We start from the raw sequence: 24,399 nt of genomic DNA on the forward strand, positions 1-24,399 counted from the left end.
GATAGTTTCAAATAAAACCGTCTGGAAATTATTTTTCAGACGGTTTCAATAAAACTGTCTGTAAATTTACAAACGGTTTTTTTTTTTTTAAACCGTCGTAATTTATTTTTTGAAAACCGTCCGTAAAAATTTAATTTTAGACGGTTTTTAAAACTGTCTAGAAAAAAAGGGTCCAAAATTTGCATTTTTTTTGTAGTGAGCTAACGTGTCCATGGCCGTGCTCGGGAGGCCTCGCGCTGTTCCGAATCTGCTCAAATTGATTTTCTCATGCCATCCTTAGTGCTCGAAGAAGTAGATTTTTGGGCTAGTATATATTGGACAATTGGAGAATTCAATGCCTAGCTTCCTTCTTTTGGTTTGATCGGTGATTTTGCTATATATGTGTACGTATGTCGATTTTGGGTGAGTGGGGTAATGGTGGTAGTGATTTATGGTGATGTTTTTATAGCATTTTCAGGTTCTAGCCAAACACTTGAAAATCTCTTCCAGACCATTTTTAGAATTTCAGGTTTGCAAACAAACCACAGGAAAATAATCAGTATTTCCTAAAAATTAATATTTTAGGATGAAATCATTTTACATCGAAACATAATTGAAGCAATCATCGAGCTATAATTGAAACAGCCAAGAAAAGAACGAAAACAAAGAAAATGCAGATAATAAGAATGACTTTTATGTTGGTGATTGGATTTAATGCAATAAGTCAGCTTTCACACACAAAAAAAAATAAACACATTTTTCTCAAAATATTTCTAAAAAGTTTTTTGAAAATGTATTGTATTTTGATTTTTTAAAAACGAACCTGCTGTGAAAAAAAACTTGAGAAAAAAAAATCTCTCACAACTTGCTCCTCACGTGAAACCCAATTAATTGGAAAGAGAACTTGAAAAAAAAGAGAGGGGGTTATAAGAATTAAAGGTCATGTTTATTTGTGATAAAGAAATTAGGTTAGAAGAAAAAAAGTTAAAAAATAAAAACAATAAATAAATAAATAAATAAATAAATAAAAAAGGAAATTTAAAATCCTTAAAATCCATTAAAAATCACATATTTTAAAACACTAATAAACTTATTAAACAAGTTTGTAGCTAATTTTTATCCATTTGCACATCTTCACTGTCTTTGCCGTGATTACACCGATCGGATAATTAATTAATGATAATGCCAATAGCCAATAACAAAAGCCTCGTAAATTAATTAATGGGTCCCTTCCCATGAACCTTCCTTATTCTAACCATTTCTTTCTTAATTTGCTTTATTTCATCATTTTCAACTTTGAGACTTGGAGTCGTCAACTTCTGCTTCTTTTTTTCTTTTTCTTTTTTTCTTTATCTTTATAAGATAAGGCAACTTCTGCTTTTAATACCACTAAAATTTGCTTTTAATACCAAATTACCAAAATACCATCCCCAACAAACACTCATGTACACACGTGTCACGGCCAAGCACAAATTCATGGACTATAAATAGGAGGGAAATGGTGAACACATTATTCAATACACCCAACATGAAGACTATCCTTATTATTTGCATTCTCTTTGCTTCCCTTCTTTTCTCGCCCTCTTCGATTCTCGCTCGAGAATTGGCTGAGAGTAGTACTGGTGAGAGCTACCAACCATAGATAAATTTTTTTTTTTTTATTTGCTTCCTTTTATATTCATCACTCATGTCCATCTGCATGCCATGCATGCACGTGTCTATATAACAAATTGAGCGCTTAATATTTATTCTAATTATAATTTTAAAATGAATTTTCGCAAAGTAGTTTTCCTTTGTGAAAGATTATTTTTCATTCATGTTTTTACCTGTCAAAATAAAAATTTAAATTCCGTCCATGCAAGGAAGAGTTAATTATCTAATTATCAGGACTGCAGGAGGTAATGGCCAAGCCGGAAATCCCAACAAACCAGTAATGCCAATAAAGTGCGATCCTAAGAGCTCGACTTACAGTCGTTGCATAGGACAAACCAAGCCAGAGCCGAAGTGTAATTCCTATGGGGCCTACACTCGTTGCCCAGGTCTGGAAATTAATCATCTTAAAATCCCATATGTTTTGTTGGAGCAATATTCCATGATTATTTTTTGAAGCGATAACCTTACTTTCTCGATCAAGAAATCTTAGAAATGAATTACTATGATCAGTTTTCTGTCGTATATATCAAGATGGCAATTAATTAATCTCATTATTGTCATTTTTAGATGACAATTAATGTCTTTATCCTTGTTTAACAATTCTAGCTGTGTGCACCATCGTGTCAACTTGATTACTCATGAGCTAATTATCTAGTTACCGAGATGCAGGTACTGGCTCATCTGGAACACCCAACAATCCAACAGTAAAACCAGGTAAAACAAAGCAAATGTTTATTTATTTATTTTTTAAATCTTGATTGATTGATGTGGTGACTCACAAAGTAATTTAAACATATATTATAATGTTTATCGAACAAAATTTTTCTCAGTTTATATAACTGCGATGTGCCTCTTTTAATAGTTACATTAAAAAAAAAATGTATGTGTTTCTCACATACATGTTAATTAAAAAAAATCATGTGCTTAATTCTCACATGCACACTAAGAGAGACAAATGAAATAGATGAAACTAGCTACTTTAACCCAATTTGAAAAAAAATTATGACCTGTGAACTTCATGAGCTAATTATCTAATTATCGACGATGTAGGTACTGGCTCATCCGGGAATCCCAACAATCCAGCAGTAAAACCAGGTAAAACAAAGCAAAGGTTCTTTTATTTATTTTTTAAATCTTGATTGATTGATGTGGTGACTCACAAAGTATAATTTAAACACATTATAATGTTTATAGAATAGAAATTTTCTCAGTTTATATAACTGCCATGTGTCTCTTTTAATAGTTATATTAAAAAATTTATGTGTTTCTCACATACATGTTAATTAAAAAAATCATGTGCTTAATTCTCACATGCACGCTAAGAGATACAAATGAAATAGATGAAACTACTTTAACCCAGTTTGAAAAAAAATTATGACGTGTGAATTTCATGAGCTAATTATCTAGTTATCGATGATGCAGGTACTGGCTCATCCGGGAATTCCAACAATCCAGCAGTAAAACCTGGTAAAACAAAGCAGATGTTCTTTTATTTATTTTTTAAATCTTGATTGATTGATGTGGTGACTCACAAAGTAATTTAAACAGATATTATAATGATTATAGAATAGAAATTTCCTCAGTTTATATAACTATCATGTGTCTAGCTCTTTTAATAGTTTTATTAAAAAAATTATATGTTTCTCACATAGGTACATGTTAATTAAAAAAAATCATGTGCTTAATTCTCACATGCATGCTAAAAGACACATGAAATATATGAAACTACTTTAACTTAGTTTGAAAAAAAATTATGTCGTGTGAACTTCATAAGTTAATTATCTTGTTATCGACAATGCAGGTACTGGCTCATCAGGAAATCCCAAGAATCCAGCAATAAAACCAGGTAAAAACAATTATTATTTTCTTGATTGATGATGTCGTCACTCACAAAGTAATTTAAACAGTTATAATGTTTATATGACAGAAATTTCTTCCAAACTGAATTGGAAGAAGAACATAAATTTCCTCCAAACTAGGTTAGAGGAATTTCCTTCAACATAGTCGATCTATAAAACTGTTATGTGTCTGATCTTGAGAATATAAGAAGCATGCACATGCTCTTTTAATAGTAATATATAATAATAATAAAAAATTATGTTAATTAAAAAAATCACGTATTTTTCACACGGTAAGAGAGACACATGGAATGGATAAAATTTCTTTAACCCAATTTGAAATAAATTTATGTTGAACTAATTATCTAGTGATCAACGATGTAGGTACCAGCAAAACCAGAAATGATCATAACAATCCGAATTATAAATCAGTGGCTAGCTAGCTGCATGGCTTTCATGCTACTTAATTAATTGATTATAATCTCGGAAAAGAAGTTGACAATTAGTATGGCAATTAAGCAAGAGCTAATTATCCATTTATCATCGATATTTCAGGTCCTGGTGATCAACCATTTAAGGATCCCAAAGGTCCAATAACAAAGTGTGATCCTAAAGGCCCCTACACACGTTGCCAGCCGAAGCCCAAGTGTGATCCCAAGTACAACCGTTGCCCACCTCAAAACCCATGAATAAGCCATAATTAATTACGTTGTGTAATCAAAGTATGAATTAAGCCCAAGTGGGACGCTTAATTATTAATTACCACAACAGCCGACAGGAACGGTTGAGAATAATGGGCAGTTAATTATGTAGTTTGCTATATATGTGTGTGATCAATAAAAATAGATCGATCAATCTATTTGTTTTCTTATATTATGGACTTTCATTTGCATTCTTGGAATATTTGTGATCATAAGACGTACGGTAGCAGCTTTGAGTAGTAGGAATTATTTGAGATTTATAAAATAATAAACTTTCTTTGAAACTATTATAAAATGAATTTCAAAATAATCAAATGATCATGCAAATATTGAATGCATCGATTAAAAAAGCATGTGATTGCATATATATGCTTTAGATGGAGAAGGCCAAATATGATCCTCTTCATTAATTAATTCACTTATATTTCACCTATAGTCTAAATTTTATTGCATGTGTTAATGCATACCTAGCTCTAACGATACTATAAATTCAAGGAAGAGGGAAAATCTTTTCCAATATAGGGTGGAAAAGAATTAGATAAATGAGAAACGTTGGGAATGCAGCCTGAAAACATTCTGGTGCGGTCCGATTTGCCACATGATGGGTACAAAAATTTACACTTTAATTGGTTAGCTTTATGAGCTGTCCAGCTAGTAGAAAATGGAATTATGGAATAAATAACGAAAATAGTAAAAGCAATTATCCAGTCTTGAATAATGGCGGACAATTGAAGAGTTAGAGTAACTATAAGCGAATCACATTCCAAAATAAAGTTAAGTAAGCTCTGCTTTGTGCTTTTACCACTTTGAGTGGTCCTGCTTTGTGCTTTCCCCACTTTGAGCCAATCCACGAGCTATAATTGAAGCAGTCAAGAAAAGAACAGAAACCAAGAAAATGCAGATAATAAGAATGGCTTTCATGTTGATGATTGGATTTAATGCAATAAGTTAGCCTCCACACAAAAAAATAAACACATTTTTCTTTTTAGAAAGTTTTTTGAAAATGTATCGCATTTTGTTTTTTAAAAAGTGTTTTGACAAAAGTTCTTTAAAAACATGTTTTGAACGTTTAACAAACATGGGCAATGTAAAAAATTGCAAATTAGGATCGTCATATACTTGTTTAGATTGGCCGCTAATTTCTTCACATATGAGATAAGGAGCCCAAGTCTTCAAATATGTTTTTTCTTCACGTATCATATTTTCCAAAAGAAAAGCAGAAATAGGCTAAAAGTACATATATGTGGAGTAATTTTCCAACGAAGTAATGTAATGAGAATCCCCACAACCAAAACAACGATGGTCTCCTCAGAACAATCTGAACAAATATAATGCAGTGATACCATAAGACAAACATTTAGACTTCAGACTTCAGCAGCATGAAGAAGGGGAGAGTTGCGCCCATCAGTGCTTCTAGGGTATTGCATTGACATTAGGGTTGGCTCCCTATATGCAGTGACTAATTTTTTCATAAAATTCGGTCATAGTAGCAGGATCATTCAAGTCCTCTCTATCTTTGTTTACCAAACAGTGCACAACACACCATTTTCGGCCATTTCTGGTGAGGCATCAAAAGAATGCACAATAAAAATATTTGCAAAGAAAAAAAAACTAGAAAAGAAGAGTTGAGAGAATAAACAAGATTTAAGGGCCATAAAGAAACATATAACTTGATAATATACTAGTGTAAAAATACTCTACTGTTTTTAACTTGTTCTCATGAGATTTAAGGTCAATCTCATACGGAATAGCTGCAGTTCTGCCTGCTTCACTAACTTAGGCCATAAATATTTCTGGCAATATTATTACTACTAAGAAACAAATTGTAAAACATTTATGAATAAAAGATGGGTGCTAGTGTCCGAAACAGACAAAAGGGCTAATGAAAATGTGATTTGTTGTTATATGTTCTATAAGACATTAAGCAGCAAAAGTGATTAAAATTTAGTGAGGGTGATGATGAATTAATAGGGTGCAACTACGTACACCAGCATCAAAGAACTGAGAATCGTGTACAAGGTGAAGATTAGGGGAAGTACAGAGGGCAATGAAAGGAATCTACAACATCTAGAAAATCATTTAATTTGCAGAAAAAACATCATTTTTAAATGGTGACAATTCCATATGGATCCCATACAAGTCTTAATTGTTCATTAATTCCAATTGTTCTTATCCTCATAGCTAACAAATAATAGCTCTCTCTCTCTCTCTCTCTCACACACACACAAAAAGTGATTAACCCTTTGCACCAATATTCTTATGTTATACAATTTTGAATTTGGAACTTTGAAATGGTGGGTGAAGCTCAAAAGTGAAAGCTGCATGCATGTAAAAAACTTATTTTTTCTTTTCTTCCTTATCTTATGAAAGATGGAGCCTCTCTTTTTTGAGTGATAAGTAAATAAGAGAAGATGATGGGTGGATGAAGCTCATAAGTGAAAGAATAACTCGAAGATATAGCCCTGTACGTTTAATAACCCTCTCCCCTTATTTTTACCTCAAAAAAAAAAACATCAACTTCAAAACATTCTTATATCACATCAACAATTTTTTATTATTATTTAAATAAAAAAAACCCACTACAATACAAAATGTTTTTACTTTTCTATATAAATTCTTTCTGCTTTATATTACATCAATCGCTTTTTACTTTCACTCAACAAAAAAATTCTCCCTATAAGGAGAGGGAAGGGGAAGGGAGGGGGGTTATTAAACGAGGCCATAAAGAGGAAGGCATTCTCGTAACCCGGTTGCACGCGGTAGATGATGTATCCCACACAATAGTAAACCAAGAGAAACGACATAAATTTTAGGGGAGCAAGGAAGAAGTATGTTACACCAAGAAGTCCAAAGAAGAGAATCCTGGGAATTTAACCAAGTATGTTACAACATAGGCAATGAAGAATGATGCCAGCATCAAAGTAAAAAAAAACCAAACCATTTCGTATCTTCAATCATAGTTTTAAGAAATGGTTTCAACAGTTTAGGCCAACATTTAAAGCCAAAAAGATCTTTCCTGAAAATTGATACAAGTTCAGTGCTAATTAATGATAGATTATTTTCATGTTCATCACCTTTCAATTGGAAGATAGTCGGGATAAACCCACTACCTACTTAAAAGAAAAGAAAAAAAGAGAGAGATAAGGAAAAGAAGAAGATAAAACAATTGCATTCAGCATCTTCATACCAGACCCTAGAGAGTGAATCTGATCCAAAATCTGCATATCCAGAATAACATTTGTTCCACAAAAAGCCTCACCATTGGATGTGTCTTCCAAAGATTAATGAGCTAGGTCAACTACCTCAAGTACTCAAGCATGCATAAAGAGATTTCAACCCAGTACAAGACAATGTTATCCAAGATACTTGAAACTTTTTAACAGCATGGATAAAATATAATGCATCAGGTTTGCAAATTCTTAAATGACTCTAATCTTAAACGAATTCAAAGTCACTGCCTAAACAACTGTGTTCCCTTCCGAACCTAAGTTCCACTTTCAATACAAGAAATTAAGAATGAGTCACATTTGGCAAAGGTCCAACCAGACATCGTCGTAGTTTGGACCTGCCTAGTGGGAATTGGTCAGCTGTTTACAGTTCTAACGTTTGACATTTTTGAACAAAGTGAAAGTTCTTATGATTGAAACCTGCCTTTGGCCTAGAAATAAAACTTGCAAACAGAGACTCACTTGATAGATAGTCGACGACAGGTGCGAAACGGTTCAGTGGTGTAATGTTCGGGACATTATTTAATAAATAAAGTATAAATTTGTATAAATAATTGATTAAACTTAATTAGGTGTATTTAAAATACAAGAGAATATTTTTAAAGACCAAAATTTATAAAATGAGTTTATTAGGATTAAATTAAATTAAATTTATTTAGTGTGGTTAAATAAAACAAAGTGTTTTATTTTTATCTTATGAATTTGTAAATGGTGGTCATGAAAAGAAATTATAAGTGATATTTTTAAGTCCAAAAGAAATACAAAAAAATGAAATAGAAATAGAAAATAAAAGGAAAAGAAAAAAAATAGAAAAGAAAAGTCAAAACTAAAGTAAATAATAAATAAATAAAATATATATGGAAACATCGAGCGTAGACCTGCGCCCCACGTTCACACAAAATGAGCACTTGGCCATTTAATACATGATGGCCACATGGCCATTAAAGAAAATAAAAAATAAAATAAAATAAATGAAAAATAAAGAAGAAGAAACAAGGCGCACTGCACCTTATATTATGGAAAGAGGCACTGCCTCTTTCCTATCTAACTCGAGAAGAACAAAGGGGCTTTTTAGTCCCTTTGATTTTTCACCTTAAAACACTGATTTACGAAGATCCAACTGTCCAAACTCAAATTTAATTTTAGAAACGTGATCTATGAAGCTCGATTTACGTTTCTACTGATTGGTTTGAGATATTTTCACAAACACTTGATCTTTGAGATTTTATATTAAATCTAAAGATATATGAGTTTGATTTTATGTGTTCTTAAGATTTGTTGTAAGGAGCTTGCTTAACACTTTCCAAGTGTTGGATTTACATTTGGTGGAATTTTTGGTGAGTTTCCTCAAACCCTCACTCTTGGGTTATATATTTTAATTGCGATTTTTTATGCCTAATTCTAAGTAAACCTTATGGGTTAGTGTTATTAGTATTTAAATAAAAATATTATGTTATGGTTAGTAAAATAAATTACGGTTTAAGTTTGGAAACTCTAATTTGATGGGTCAAATTAATTTAGGGTTTTTAAGTGTTTAAAACTTAGATTGTTAATTTGTGGATTAATTGTGGTTATAGTGATGATTAATCACAAATTAGCTATGGGTTTTGTAAAAATAAGTATTTATGGGTTATATTTTAATGTTAGTAAAAATAAATAATTATGGGTATTTAGTTTAAATAGTATTTGCGAGGTTAACCCTAAGACTTTCTTATGGGTTAATGTTATTTTAAATGTGTTAATGAATTATGTCAATAAGTTAATAATTATTGAAAAAGATTAATGAAAATAATTTTAGGTTTAATAATATTGAGAAAATAGTAGTGGAAATAATTTATAGATTAATGAATATAATTTGGGATTAATATTTGATGTTATAGGTAATTATTTTAGATGATGATTTTAATGTCTATCCCCAAGTAAATACTTTGGGTTAGTGTTAATTGAGTTTAGTTAGTGTTTAGATTTATGAGTGTGTAATTGGAACCCTTAAAATATTATGGGTTTTCCAAGGGTTAGTTCTTGAGCAATTTAAGAGCTAAATGTCGGTCTAATGTTAGAAATGTCAAATAATATACAATGTGTATTTTCACAGTGACGCATTGCAAGGTGGTGCCTAGGAGACTTGGTGCTTAATATCCGCGCAGCCAATGTGAGTATTTCACTCTCTGAGAAAAGTTACTTTTTATGTATTTTATAAGAATGCAAATAATGTGTTTTTCTTACCGAACTGACAATATGTTAATCATATGTTTTGGATGCTTTGAGTAGTTTTAATTATGTTGAAATATGACAATAATGTTTATGTGATTTAAGATGATTTGAGATATGAGTATGAAATATGTTTGGTGTTTTGAGATATGATTTGAAGTGTTTTATTGCCTGCTGTGGTTGGAATTTTAAGCTATATTTTGATGCCTGCTGTAGTTGAAAATTTAAGTTTTGCAAATTGTTTGAGAAAATGACATGTTGAACTGTTTTATGTTTTATGAATAAAGCATGTGTTAAAGTCATGTCCATAAATTTAAATTTAAAGTATTTGTGCATGAGCATTGAGCATGAAACGAACAAGACTGGGGTTAAATTCCCTTGGCACACGAAAAAGACTGGGGTTCAATTCCCTTGGCAAATGAATAAAACCGGGGTTTAATTCCCTTGGCAAACAATTACGAACAACAAGAATGCATAGCATTTGTTTTATAATAATTGAATTGTTTTCACGTTATGATACATAGTAGTTTTATGCTAGACATATTAGTATGTATAAGAGTCTCAATGGAAAAAAACTTATGTATATTTCTATCGGATGGCTGCATGATTTAAATGCCATTGTTTTTCTAAGTCTTACTAAATCAAAAGTAATATAATAGATGATGATGTACGTAGTTGTTTCCAACAATGGAACTTCTACGTATAAGCTCAACTGTGTAGTATGCTTTAAATGTTTTTTATTAGTCGGTGTTTGCTATATCAGCTATGAGGGTTTTCAAACAAAAGTTTATAAAATTAGTGGCTGTTATAGTGTACGCATGACTAAAAAATGAAAAGTTGGTTCTTTGCGAAAACTCAGTGAATAGTATACCTCTGAAGTCTTAGTGTATATATTTAATTATGATAAGACGGTGGGCTCATAATTCCACCTGTGCGGATGCGTCGACCCCCGCAACCGTGCAAACATTGATGCTTTGGTTGCAGGTTTTGCGGATATAGATATTGACTCACCTAGCGTATGAGATGCATGATTGGAGCACATTGCAACAATCATGAGTTACGGACTCATGGGTAGTCCGCATTTTTGGTATTTTATTTATGGCTCGTGTCCTACGTGGCATACGTGTTGATGAGCCTGTATTTTAGTATGTAATTTGTGTAATATGTTTTATAAGCCTTAAATAGATAGAATTGTAAATGGCTCTTGTTGTAATTATTTGTTAGTTATTAGATGTATTTCCGCTTATGATATATGTTCCACTGCACATTGATTATTATATTTCGCTGTGTTAAATGTAACTCTGAATATTAGGTACATGTTATAGAACGTGTACGTTATGTTGGCTGAGCGACACATAGTCGCGTCACTGTGAAGATCCGTTTGTATGTTTTTTTTTAAAAAAAATAGGTCGTCACAAGTGGTGGTTTTGTTTGGGGGAGGGACGGCACGGTGTCGGATCGTGTGGCCAATGAGATGAAAACGATAGTTGGGTTTTGGCTCTTTGGGAGGCATCGGTGGGTTGTTGGTGTCGATGCATCGTCGATTGTTTGAGAAAACGATCGAGCCTTAAGCTTTGATACCAAAATTGACGTAGCACCAGGAGGAATTTGCGAAGAACAGAACACAAACAAGCAAAAACTGATCAATTTTACTTGTATTGAATGAACTGCATGGTTGAATAAAATTAAGGAGCACGTACACTGATCTACTTATTCAAGATAGTTGGATAAACCGGAATACAAACAAAAAGTTAATTGGTCCAAATTCTGAAAGGAATAGGAATTGCTCTTTGGACGGACATGGAACCCAACCGTTGATAATTGGAATTGAAAAAACAAACAACAATCTAATGGCCCCCGCCAGGGGAAGGTTCTACATACGCTTTGGCAGGGTGAATGTGGACCCGATGTACCTCCTTTTGGTAGGCTCTGGAAGGAAACTATTTTGTTGCTACTAAGGTTCAGAGCTGCGCGCCTTCTACTACTTTTGGTACTGTCTTCGTCGACCCATCATGCTATAAACTCTTCCGATCACCTTTCAGGCCAAATTAAAGAAAGATCATAGGAGGTGATCAGAAATTATGATATATAGAATGACTTTAAATATATTGTTTAGAGACACATGCATGCATGCATGATGCATGGTACTATGGTTGAGAGATGATCAATATAAAAAGGAAGCAAATAAAAGTAGAAATTTGTGGTCCTACCACTCAGACCAGCCAATTCTCGAGCGTTAATTGAAGAGGGAGAGAAAATAATGGAAGGCAAGAGAATGCAAATAAAAAGATTAATGGTCTTCATGTTGGGTGTCTTGAATCTTGTGCATGTTCACCATTTCCCTCCTATTTATAGTTGATCGATTCAAGTATTATGCAGTTTCCTTATAGGGTCCTATTCCTTAAATTTTTTTTTAAAAAAATTAAAAAGTCATAAAAACTATCTTATAGTCACTTTTCTAAAATTTTTTATCCTTGGAAGTCAACAATACTTCCTACTGCATAGGGAAGCTATTCAAAAAAAATAAAATAAAATGGGAAGTACTCTTCCTTTCCTATTCAATTGTTTAATAAAAAAAAGTTTGACCCCTCTCCTCTCTCCGCAGTCCGCATCTGTCATTCCTCTCTCTGCCATCACTGCTACTCTCTCTCTGATCGCCATCTCTCATCTCTGCTCCTCTTTTCCTAATCTCATCAGAACCCACAAGGAAAAACCAGACATGGGCAAAGAAAATGAAGCTCCCCTTTATTTTCAAAAGCACAGAGGCAACGTCTTCGTGGCCATGGCCTTCTTGCAAGCAACCCAGAATCCTCTCTTTCCGAACCAGCAATGACATTTACAAGACCATGAACTCAATCTACGTACTTAGACCCTGCCATTGACGCGGTAAAGATAACCGAGTCGGCCAGCTTCTCAACGACCTCGGAAGACTCGGGAGTGGATCCGGTCGAGACATTGATTCGTGGGTTGAGGTCAGAGAGGCTGTTTTTCAAGTCGGGACAGACGATTCCATGGGTGTGGACTATGCATCTTGTGGGAGAAGAAAAAAAAAAAAAAAAAAAGAAAGAAAAGAAAAGAATAAAAAATCATAAATAAATAAAAAAAAAATTAAAAAAAAAAACTAATTGATATAAAGAAAAGTAAAAGAAAGTTGCTACAAATTTTTTTTTTTTATTGGGAAATAAAAAGTGATTTTGTTCTTAGACATATGAAAAATGGTTGGAAAAAGAAAAGAAATTGTTGTGAATGCTCTTAGGTCTCGGGGAGCTGAGCTCCCAAGGGCCTAAGGTGTTCAAAAAAAAAATCTAAAAAAATAAAATAAAATTTACTCTTAATTTTATTATTTTATTATTTTTTAGTTTTAACTCCCAATTTTTTATTTTTTCTTTCTTTCAATTTGGTCCTCTCAATTTGTAAAAGTTGGCTCCGCTCTTGTTGGGAGCAGATTTTTTAATCTTTTAATACCATTCTTAGAACCGACCAAATTTGAGTGGTACAAAGAACAAACATTAATTTCCTTTACTTGGCTGGAACAAAAAAACGATCTTTTATTTGAGAAAAAAAGAAAAAAATGTACAAATTAAAAGGCTTAGTGATGGGTACTTGAAAATTAATGGATTCCCAACCCAGTTGTAGATGCGATGATGGGCAGTTGGGCACCGGTGCTTTAACATTTTTACCTGCACTGGGCTATTTAATTAGAGTCTATATGTGAACCACCCAATCTTAATATATTAGATCAGTAGTTGTAACCCTTGGATCATTGACCTTTTAAATGAGTGGGGGTGCACAGTGACCCTTCAAGGCTATTTAATTGTTAAGACTTTGTGGGCTTCACAATTTTAGTATTTTGTCGATGGTTGAACGACACAATGACTATTGGGACGGTCTCACCGTTACGACGGTCATACATTGTCGGGAAGAAACTTCTTTTCACTAACCTAGACACTAATCACAGCTTAAAACGAAGCTCAAACAATGAAGTCTCAAACTTTATCTTAAAAATAGATGTTTCTTACAAAAACCAAAGTTTTCACCTCCAACATTTCAAAAGTAACAATGATACTCACAACAACACATCTAAGAGTTAAAAGTTATTTTCTTTCATAAGTTCGAAACGTTCTAGACATATACTCGAGTCAAAATCCAAACTTTCTAACCCTAAAGCAGTTACTTCTTTTCATCATAAAAAAAAAAAAAAAAAAAAAAAAAAAAAAAAAACCATAATCTTACTTTGTATCAACACACTCACTTGTATTGATTAGTGATGTGCCAACTTTGGCACGCCACTAAATCCCATTTACTGACGACCGGATTAGTGACGTGGAAAACACGTCACTAATGGCATGTCATTAACATTTACTAACATGTCAGACCTCCTGACATGTCACTAAATGTCCATCACTAAAAATTATTATTATTTTGTAGTGATAATCACATCACACCTATAAATAACACTTAAACTCCTAATAAAACTAAGGTAGTACAAGGCTTTGATCCTTTAAGGCAAGAAATCCTTCAAAAAATTCATTCATTACCTTTTTTTTTTTTTTTTTTCTTCTCTCTCTCTCTCTCTAGGGTTTAGGAGGCTGCAAAACAATTAGAAATGGCGTTTAGCTAGGGTTTAGCTTAGGGAATTTATAGGCCCTCCCTCACGTCTATGCAAACTTTGCTTCATCTAATTCACATGCATGTAGACTATCACCGTTCGGACAATCTCCAGATCGTTCGAATGTTTTAGCTGAAGGATGACCTTCGGATCATTCGAACATCTTTCCTATTTTTCCGCATGTTACCTTACGTTTGGATGGTTTTCACAGGAAATCTTTTCTACGTATTTAAAATCTCATTTTCTCCCATTGTGAGATTTCTAACTAATCCAACTCTACTATAAACGTAGGCACTAATTAGGGTGTTCTTAATCCTACTATAGTGCGGGTTTTTACAAGGTATCTTGATCCAGTTAGGGGCAAATTCTCAGGAAAATATTTCTTAAATTTAAATAGAGTTGCTTGAATTTATCCAAAATTGCTTATTCGTTATCCCGAAAATCCTATTTCACTGTGGGATTTTGTTTTGTTTAGCTTTAAATATATGTTGAATGTAATATATATATATGTCATTTTTAAATATAAGAAGTTTGTTTGACCCCCTCCCTCTATTTTTTTTTTCTTTATTTGAATTTTAGGGATTTATCTTTCATTGCATGCATGAAATGAACCTATTATCTATAATGCAGTCACATGCTTTTAATTTTAACCGATGCATTCATTATTTGCATGATCATCATTTGATGTTTTATTTTGAAATTCATTTTATAATATATAGTTTTAAAGACAGTTTGTTATTTTATAAATCTCAAATAATTCCTACAACTCAAAGCTACATGCTACCGTACGTCCTATGATCATAAATATTCCAAGAATGCAAATTAAATGAAAGTCCATAATATAAGAAAACAAACAGATCGATCGATCTCTTTTTATTTATCACACACACACACATATAGCAAACTACATAATTAACAGCCCATTATTCTCAACCGTTCCTGTCGGCTGTCGTGGTAATTAATTAATAATTGAGCGTCCGACTTGGGCTTAATTCATACTTTGATTACACAACATAATTAATTATGGCTTATTCATGGGTCTTGAGGTGGGCAACGACCGTACGTGGTCGAGGGATCACACTTGTGCTTCGGGTTCGGCTTGGTTATTGGACCTTTGGGACGATCATTAAATATGGGTTGACCTGTACCTGCAATATCGATGATAAATAGATAATTAGCTCTTGATTAATTGTCATACGAATTGTCAAGTTCTTTTCCAAGATTATAATTAATTAAGTAGCATGCATGAAAGCCATGCAGCTAGCCACTGATTTATAATTCGGATTACAAATTTAACGCAGTTTATTTCATAATTAAAATAATTGCCGAAGACATTATCGTATATTTTTCTAAGCATATATAGGTGTGTACGTACGTGTGTTTCTGAATCTGATTCTAAGTTTAGTAAATTAGTTTTATACACACATATAAACATTATAATTGTCAATTTAAATTACTTTGTGAGTGTGACCGCATCAATCTTAGGATTTCCAATTTTGCCAGTACCTACATCGATCGTTGATAACTAGATAATTAGTTCAAAATAAATTTATTTCAAACTGGGTTGAAGAAATTTCATCCATTCCATGTATCTCCTAACATGTGGGAAATACATAATTTTTTTTTTTAATTATATGTAACTAATAAAAGAGCATGTGCATGCTTCTTATATTCTCAAGAGACACATGACAGTTTTATAGATTGAGTAAGTTGAAAGAAATTCCTCCAATCCAGTTTGGAAGAAATTTATATCAGGTTGGAAGAAATTTATGTCCTTCCTCCAATTCAATTTGAAAGAAATTTATGTCATATAAACATTATAACTATTTAAATTACTTTGTAAGTGATCGACTGCATCATCAATCAAGAAAATAATAATTGTTTTTACCTGGTTTTACAGCTGGATTATTGGGATTCCCAGATGAGCCGATACCTACATCGTCGATAACTAGATAATTAGCTCATGAAGTTCACACGTCATAATTTTTTTTCAAATTGGGTTAAAGTAGCTAGTTTCATCTATTTCATTTGTCTCTCTTAGTGTGCATGTAAGAATTAAGCACATGAATTTTTTTTTAATTAACACGTATGTGAGAAACACATAAATTTTTTTAATATAACTATTAAAAGAGGCCGGCACATCACAGTTATATAAACTGAGGAAATTTTTATTCGATAAACATTATAATGTATGTTTAAATTAATTTGTGAGTCACCACATCAATCAATCAAGATTTAAAAAATAAATAAAAGAACATTTGCTTTGTTTTACCTGGTTTTACTGCTGGATTGTTGGGTGTTCCAGATGTGCCAGTACCTGCATCTCAATAACTAGATAATTAGTTTATGAGTAATCAAGTTGACATGACGGTGCACACAGCTAGAATTGTTAAACGAGGATAAAGACATTAATTGTCATCTAAAAATGACAATAATGAGATTAATTAATTGTCATCTTGATATATACGACAGAAAAGTACTGATCATAGAAATTCATTTCTAAGATTTCTTGATTGAGAAACTTCGGTAATCACTTCAAAAAAATCATGGAATATTGCTCCAACAAAATATATGGGATTTTAAGATGATTAATTCCCAGACCTGTGCAACGAGTGTAGGGGTCTTTAGGATTACACTTCGGCTTCTGCTTAGATTTTGCTATGCACTTACTGTAAGCCGGGCTCTCAGGAGGACCACACTCCTTGATTGCTGGTTTGTTGGGATTCCCGGTTTGGCCATTACCTCCTGCATCTTGATAATTACATAATTAGCTCTTGCTTCCATGGATGGAATTTAAATTTTTTTATTGACGAGTAAAAACATGAATGAAAAATAATTTTTCACAATGGAAACCCACTTTGCAAAAATTCATTTTAAAAATATAATTAGAATAAATAAGCGCGCAATTTGTTATATAGACACGTGCATGGCATGCAGATGGACATGAGCGATGAATATAAAAGGAAGAAAATAAAAAAAAAAAATTTATATATGGTTGGTAGCTCTCACCAGTACTCTCAGCCAATTCTCGAGCGAGAATCGAAGAGGGCGAGAAAAGAAGGGAAGCAAAGAGAATGCAAATAATAAGGATGGTCTTCATGTTGGGTGTATTGAATATTGTGTTCACCATTTCCCTCCTATTTATAGTCGATGAATTTGCGCTTGGCCGTGACACGTGTGTACGTAATTGTTTGTTGGGGATGGTATTTTGGTCATTTGGTATTAAATTAAAGCATATTTTAGTGGTATTAAAAGCAAAAGTTCCTTTCAAAAAAAAAAAAAAAAAAAAGAAGCAAAAGTTACCTTTAATTGGTAGAAAAAGCAATTTTTTTTTTTTTTAAATATATATTAAACGTACATAAAGGAGAGAAAGAGGGCCTACCAATTGACTAGAAAATCAATTGATTGTAACCTAGTTATTATCACTACATATGCTAACCCAGAGGGGTTGGCTGAATTGAAAAGGACTTTAGTCTTGTAGCATTTTGTTTTGAGGTTTGAATTTTTTTTTTGGTGCAAATAATTCTTTCGATTGGGTCAATTTGTCGGTGAAATAGAAATATTACTCAGTCCCTGTAACTAGAAGAAATGCTTTGCACAGGTTTAAAATTTACCTAACAGATGCGAATACACAAAATGACCCACCTTAAAAGGATTCTCCTCCTCTAGTAACATATTAAATATATCTAGCATGCATCAATCTTGATCATGTGGCACGCACTCAAGTAGACTATCACTCCAATTACCAAATAATTGAATTTTTCAGTCAAATTTTGTGGAATGAACCAAGTCTCAAAGTTGATGATCATGTACGGACGTGGGGTTACATGCATGAAATAAAGCAAAGAAAGAAATGGTTAGTTAGGATAAGGATCGAAGGTTCATGGGAAGGGACCCATTAATTAATTGATTTACTGGGCTTTTGTTATTGGGTATATATATATATATATATATATATATATATATATATATATATATATATATATATATATATATATATGTATGGCGTGATCACCAATAACGTCAGTGAAGACATGCAAAAGCAAATATGCAAACTTCACGTGTTTCCTTTTCTAGTCCCGGCCCACTTACTTAAACACGTGATCCTACCTAATATATATGCTTTAATAACTATTTACGTGGAATTATTTTCCGTACAATGTGAACTCCCAATTTGTTTCAGGGTGGTCTTTTTTTTGAAAAATACTTTTGCTATTTATTTTTTTTATCTTTAAAAGTGTTTGGGGCAGCTGAAAATTATGGTCCATCCAAAAATATTTTCCGTTAACTAAGAAAAACAAGGCTAATGAGGCCAGGCGTATGATGCGTTTCATATTCGTAAAATATTTTCCGCCACTCCAAGCAAACCAGCATGACAGCCTATGCGCTCTAGCCAGTCGTTGAGGTCGGTATCACTGTCGGCCAACCACACTGTGCTAGACCCAGGCAGAGTCGGCAAGGGCGTGGGCGTACTTGAACACTGATCCTAATGCGTCCATGGCATGTGACAGCATATATATATATATATATATATATATATATATATATATATATATATATATATGCTTTAGATCGAGAAGGCCGAATATGATTCTCTTCATTTTACGTACTTCTATTTCATATATAGTTTAGATTTTATTGCATGTGTTAATACCTCTAACAATACTATAAATTCAAGGAAGAGGGAAAATCTTTTTCAATACAAGGAGGAAATTAAATGAATTAGATAAAGAGAAAATGATGAGAATGCAGTCAGAAAACATTTTGCAGGTTGTTGCCTGATTTGCCACATGAGGGGCGCATGCACAAAAGTTTGCACTTCGGTTAACTTTACGAGCTGTCCAGCTAGTAAAAAATGGAATTATGGAATGAATAACGAAAATAGTAGAAGCAATTCTCCAGTCTTGAATAATGGCGGGCAATTGAATAGTTAGAGTAACTATAAGCGAATCACATTCCAAAATAAAGTTTAGTAAGCCCTGCTTTGTGCTTTCACCACTTTGAGTGGTCATGCTTTGTGCTCTCACCACCACTTTGAGCCAATCTACGGGCTATAATTGAAGCAGCCAAGAAAAAAACGGAAACCAAGAAAATGCAGATAATAAGAATGGCTTTAATGTTTGTGATTGGATTTAATGCAATAAGTCGGCTTCCGCATGAATAAATAAACACATTTTTCTCAAAATATTTCTTTTTTTTTTTTTTTTTTTTTGAAAATGTATTGACTTTTGTTTTTTTTTTAAAAGTGTTTTGAGAAAAGTTTTTTAAAAACATGTTTTGAAGAAATCAATTTCTTCATATATGAGATAAGAAGTCTGAGTCTTTTAATATGAACAACCCCCGAGGGCTAAAGTAAAAAAAGAAAAAAAAAAAAAAAAGGAAAAAGAAGAAGAAGAATGAAAGAAAAAAAAGAAAAGAAAAAAAAAAAAGGAGATGTTTAGCCCTTGGGGGTGGCCGAACCACCCCTAGGCCAAATGGGATTGGTATCGGCCACCCCATTTTGGTTATTGGGGTGGTCGAACCACCAGCCCCCAAGAACCATGCACAATGTGCTGGACCCAGGCAGAGTTGGCAAGGGCACGGGCGTACTTGATCACCAATCCTAACGTGTCCATGGCCGTGCTTGGGAGGCCTTGCGCTGTTCCGAATCTGCTCAAATTGATTTTCTCATGCCATCCTTAGCGCTCAAAGAAGTTCAGTTTTGCAAATTAAATAGATTTAACGTATGTAATTCTTGCAAAGTAGATTTTTGGGCTAGTATACATTGGGCAATTGGAGAATTCAATGCCTAGCTTCGAATTCCTTCTTTTGGTTTTGATCGGTGATTTTGCTGTGTACGTATGTCGATTTTGGGTGAGTGGGGTAATGGTGGTAGTGATTTATGGTGATGTTTTTATAGCATTTTCTGGTTCTAACCAAACACTTGAAAATCTCTTCCAGACCATTTTCAGAATTTCAGGTTTGCAAATAAACCACCGGAAAATAATCAGTATTTCCTAAAAATTAATATTTTAGGATGAAATCATTTTACATCGAAATATAATTGAAGCAATCATCGAGCTATAATTGAAACAGCCAAGAAAAGAATGGAAACAAAGAAAATGCAGAAAGTTAATATCCTTAAAATTCATGTTTATTTGTGATAAAGAAATTAGGTTAGAAGAAAAAAGGTTATACATATAAAAAAAAAAAAAAAAAACAAACGGAAAGTTAATATCCTTAAAATCCATTAAAAATCACATATTTTAAAACACTAATAAACTTATTAAACAAGTTTGTATAATTTTTGTTCATTTGCATATCTTCACTGTCATCGCCGTGATTACACCGATCGGATAATTAATGATAATGCCAATAGCCAATGACAAAAGCCTAGTAAAATAATTAATGGGTCCCTTCCCATGAACCTTCCTTATTCTAACCATTTCTTTCTTAATTTGCTTTATTTCATCATTTTCAACTTTGAGACTTGGAGTCGTCCACTAGACTTTTGCTTTTAATACCACTAAAATTTGCTTTTAATACCAAATGACCAAAATACCATCCCCGACAAACACTTACGTACACACGTGTCACGGCCAAGCACAAATTCATCGACTATAAATAGGAGGGAAATGGTGAACACAATATTCAATACACCCAACATGAAGACCATCCTTATTATTTGCATTCTCTTTGCTTCCCTTCTTTTCTCGCCCTCTTCGATTCTCGCTCGAGAATTGGCTGAGAGTACTGGTGAGAGCTCCCAAGTACCAATCATATATAATTTTCTGATTTTATTTGCTTCCTTTTATATATATTCATCACTCATGTCCATCTACATGCCATGCACGTGTCTATATAACAAATTGCGCGCTTATTTATTCTAATTATAATTTTAAAATTAATTTTCGCAAATTAGTTTCCCTTTGTGAAAGATTATTTTTCATTCATATTTTTACCTGTCAATATAAAAATTTAAATTCCGTCCATGCAAGCAAGAGTTAATTACCTAATTATCAAGATGCAGGAGGTAATGGCCAAACCGGAAATTCCAACAAACCAGCAATGCCAATAAAGTGCGATCCTAAGAGCTCCACTTACACTCGTTGCATAGGGCAAACCAAGCCGCCAGAGCCGAAGTGTAATTCTAATGGGGTCTTCAGTCGTTGCCCAGGTCTGGAAATTAATCATCTTAAAATTCCATATGTTTTGTTGGAGCAATATTCCATGATTTTTTTGAAGCCATAACCTTAGTTTTCTGTCTCATTATTGTCATTTTTAGATGACAATTAATGTCTTTATCCTCGTTTAACACTTCTAGCTGTGTGCACCGTCGTGTCAACTTGATTACTCATGAGCTAATTATCTAATTATTGAGATGCAGGTACTGGCTCATCTGGAAAACCCAGCAATCCAGCAGTAAAACCAGGTAAAACAAAGCAAATGTTCTTTTATTTATTTTTTAAATCTTGATTGATTGATGTGGTGACTCACAAAGTAATTTAAACATATATTTTAATGTTTATCGAATAGAAATTTCCTCAGATTATATAACTGTGAGTCTGTGATGTGTCTCTTTTAATAGTTATATTAAAAAAAATTATGTGTTTCTCACATACATGTTAATTAAAAAAATCATGTGTTTAATTCTCACATGCATGCTAAGAGAGACAAATGAAATAGATGAAACTAGCTACTTTAACCCAATTCGGAAAAAAAAAAATTATGACTTGTGAACTTCATGAGCTAATTATCTAGTTAATTATCGACGATGCAGGTACTGGCTCATCCAGGAATCCCAACAATCCAGCAGTAAAACCAGGTAAAACAAAGCAAAGGTTCTTTTATTTATTTTTTAAACATGTATTATAATGTTTATAGAATAGAAATTTCCTCAATTTATATAACTGTGACGTGTCTCGATCTTTTAATAGTTATATTAAAAAAATTATGTGTTTCTCACATACATACATATTAATTAAAAAAATCATGTGCTTAATTTTCACATACACGCTAAGAGACACATGAAATATATGAAACTACTTTAACTTAGTTCGAAAAAAAATTATGCCATGTGAACTTCATGAGCTAATTATCTAGTTATATATCGACGATGCAGGTACTGGCTCATTCGGGAATCCCAACAATCCAGCAGTAAAACCAGGTAAAAACAATTATTATTTTCTTGATTGATGATGCCATCACTCACAAAGTAATTTAAACAATTAGAATGTTTATATTACAAAAATTTCTTCAATTCCAAACTAAATCGGTGAAAGGACATAAATTTCCTCCAAACTGGGTTGGAGGAATTTCCTTCAACCTAGTCAATCTATAAAACAGTCATGTGTCTGATCTTGAGAATATAAGAAGCTTGTACATGTTCTTTTAATAGTTATATATAATAATAATAAAAATTATGTTAATTAAAAAAATATGTATTTCTCATACGGTAAGAAACACATGAAATGGATAAAATTTCTTTAACCTAGTTTGAAATAAATTTATGTTGAACTAATTATCTAGTTATCAACTATGCAAGTACTAGCAAAACCGAAAATGATCATAACGATCCGAATTATAAATCAGTTGCTAGCTAGCTGCATGGCTTTCATGCTACTTAATTAATTGATTATAATCTCGGAAAAGAAGTTGACAATTATTATGGCAATTAAGCAAGAGCTAATTATCTATTTATCATCGATATTGCAGGTACTGGTGATCAACCAATAACAAAGTGTGATCCTAAAGGCCCCTACACACGTTGCCCCCAGCCGAAGCACAAGTGTGATCCCAAGTACAAACGTTGCAATAATAATTAATTACGTTGTGTAATCAAAGTATGAATTAAGCCCAAGTGGACGCTTAATTATTAATTACCACGACAGTCGACAGGGACGGTTGAGAATAATGGGCCGTTAATTATGTAGTTTGCTATATATATGTGTGTGATCAATAAAAAGAGATCGATCGATCTTTTTGTTTTCTTAAATTATGGACTTTCATTTGCATTCTTGGAATATTTATGATCGTAAGGCGAGATTTATAAATTAAATAACAAACTATCTTCGAAACTATTATAAAATGAATTTCAAAATAATCAAATGATCATGCAAATAATGAAAATAATGAATGCATCGGTTAAAGAAGCATGTGACTGCATATATATATATATATATACACACACCCATATATGCTTTAGATCGAGAAGGCCGAAATATGATCATCTTCATTAGTTCACTTCTATTTCATCTATAGTCTAGATTTTATTGCATGTGTTAATGCCTCTAACGATATTATAAATTCAAGGAAGAGGGAAAATCCTTTCCAATATAACGAGGAAAATAATTAGATAAAGGGAAAATGATGGGAATGCAGCTAGAAAACATTCTGGTTGCGGCCTAATTCTAGTAGAAAATGGAATTATGGAATGAATAACGAAAACAATGGAAGCAATTCTCCAGTCTTAAATAATGGCGGGAAATTGAAGAGCTAGAGTAACTATAAGCGAATCACATTTCAAAATAAAGTTAAGTAAGCTCAGCTTTGTGCTTTCACCACTTTGAGCCAATCCACGAGCTATAATTGAAGCAGCCAAGAAAAGAACAGAAACCAAGAAAATGCAGATAATAGGAATGGCTTTTATGTTGGTGATTGGATTTAATAGAATAAGTTAGCCTCCACACAAAAAAAATAAACACATTTTTCTTTTTAGAAAGTTTTTTGAAAATGTATCGTATTTTGTTTTTTTAAAATTTTTTTGAAAAAAGTTTTTTAAAAACATGTTTTGAATGTTAACAAACATGGGCAGTGTAAAAAAAATTGCAAATTAGGATTGTCATGTACTTGTTTAGATTGGTCGCTAATTTCTTCACATATGAGATAAGGAGCCCAAGTCTTCTAATATGTTTTTTCTTCACATATCATATTTCCCAAAAGAAAAGCAGAAATAGGCTAAAAGTACAGATATGTGGAGTATTTTCCAACAAAGTAATGTAATGACCACAACCAAAACAACAACCGCCTCCTTAGAACAATTTGAACAAATATAATGCAGTGATACCATAAGACAAACACTCAGACTTCAGACTTCAACAGCATGAAGAAGGGGAGAGTTGCACCCATCAGTGTTTCTGGGGTATTGCATTGACATCAGGGTTGGCTCTCTATATTCAGTGACTAATTTTTCATTCAAGTCC

General features: G+C 32.8%; 2 protein-coding genes across 9 annotated transcripts; one reads left to right on the plus strand and one right to left on the minus strand.

The window, feature by feature from the left end:
* The first annotated feature begins 1,494 nt into the window (after positions 1 to 1,494).
* LOC133859668 (uncharacterized) lies at positions 1,495 to 23,192 on the plus strand. Of its 6 annotated transcripts, XM_062295155.1 has the most exons (8): positions 1,495 to 1,601; positions 1,875 to 2,018; positions 2,302 to 2,346; positions 2,683 to 2,727; positions 3,055 to 3,099; positions 21,978 to 22,022; positions 22,320 to 22,364; positions 22,913 to 23,192. In XM_062295155.1, the coding sequence occupies exons 1-8, from the start codon at positions 1,508 to 1,510 to the stop codon at positions 23,020 to 23,022; spliced, it is 573 nt and encodes a 190-aa protein (XP_062151139.1). In that variant the 5' UTR covers positions 1,495 to 1,507; the 3' UTR covers positions 23,023 to 23,192. The 6 variants fall into 6 exon arrangements, with proteins under 6 accessions (XP_062151139.1, XP_062151140.1, XP_062151141.1 ...); XM_062295156.1 differs by lacking the exons at positions 21,978 to 22,022; positions 22,320 to 22,364; positions 22,913 to 23,192 and adding exons at positions 3,434 to 3,478; positions 4,026 to 4,341; XM_062295157.1 differs by lacking the exons at positions 21,978 to 22,022; positions 22,320 to 22,364; positions 22,913 to 23,192 and adding an exon at positions 4,026 to 4,341.
* On the minus strand, positions 15,061 to 17,339 carry LOC133859671 (uncharacterized). 3 transcript variants are annotated; one of them, XM_062295165.1, is made up of 5 exons: positions 17,228 to 17,339; positions 16,820 to 16,963; positions 16,491 to 16,535; positions 16,107 to 16,151; positions 15,061 to 15,366 (listed from the first exon to the last, which is right to left on the minus strand). In XM_062295165.1, exons 1-5 carry the CDS (start codon positions 17,316 to 17,318, stop codon positions 15,251 to 15,253), a joined length of 441 nt encoding a protein of 146 aa, XP_062151149.1. In that variant the 5' UTR covers positions 17,319 to 17,339; the 3' UTR covers positions 15,061 to 15,250. The 3 variants fall into 3 exon arrangements, with proteins under 3 accessions (XP_062151149.1, XP_062151148.1, XP_062151150.1); XM_062295164.1 differs by having other exon boundaries at positions 16,820 to 16,969; XM_062295166.1 differs by lacking the exon at positions 16,107 to 16,151 and having other exon boundaries at positions 16,820 to 16,969.
* Positions 23,193 to 24,399: the final 1,207 nt, after the last annotated feature.

Source organism: Alnus glutinosa, chromosome 2, assembly GCF_958979055.1.
Source record: "Alnus glutinosa chromosome 2, dhAlnGlut1.1, whole genome shotgun sequence".
NCBI lineage: Eukaryota > Viridiplantae > Streptophyta > Magnoliopsida > Fagales > Betulaceae > Alnus > Alnus glutinosa.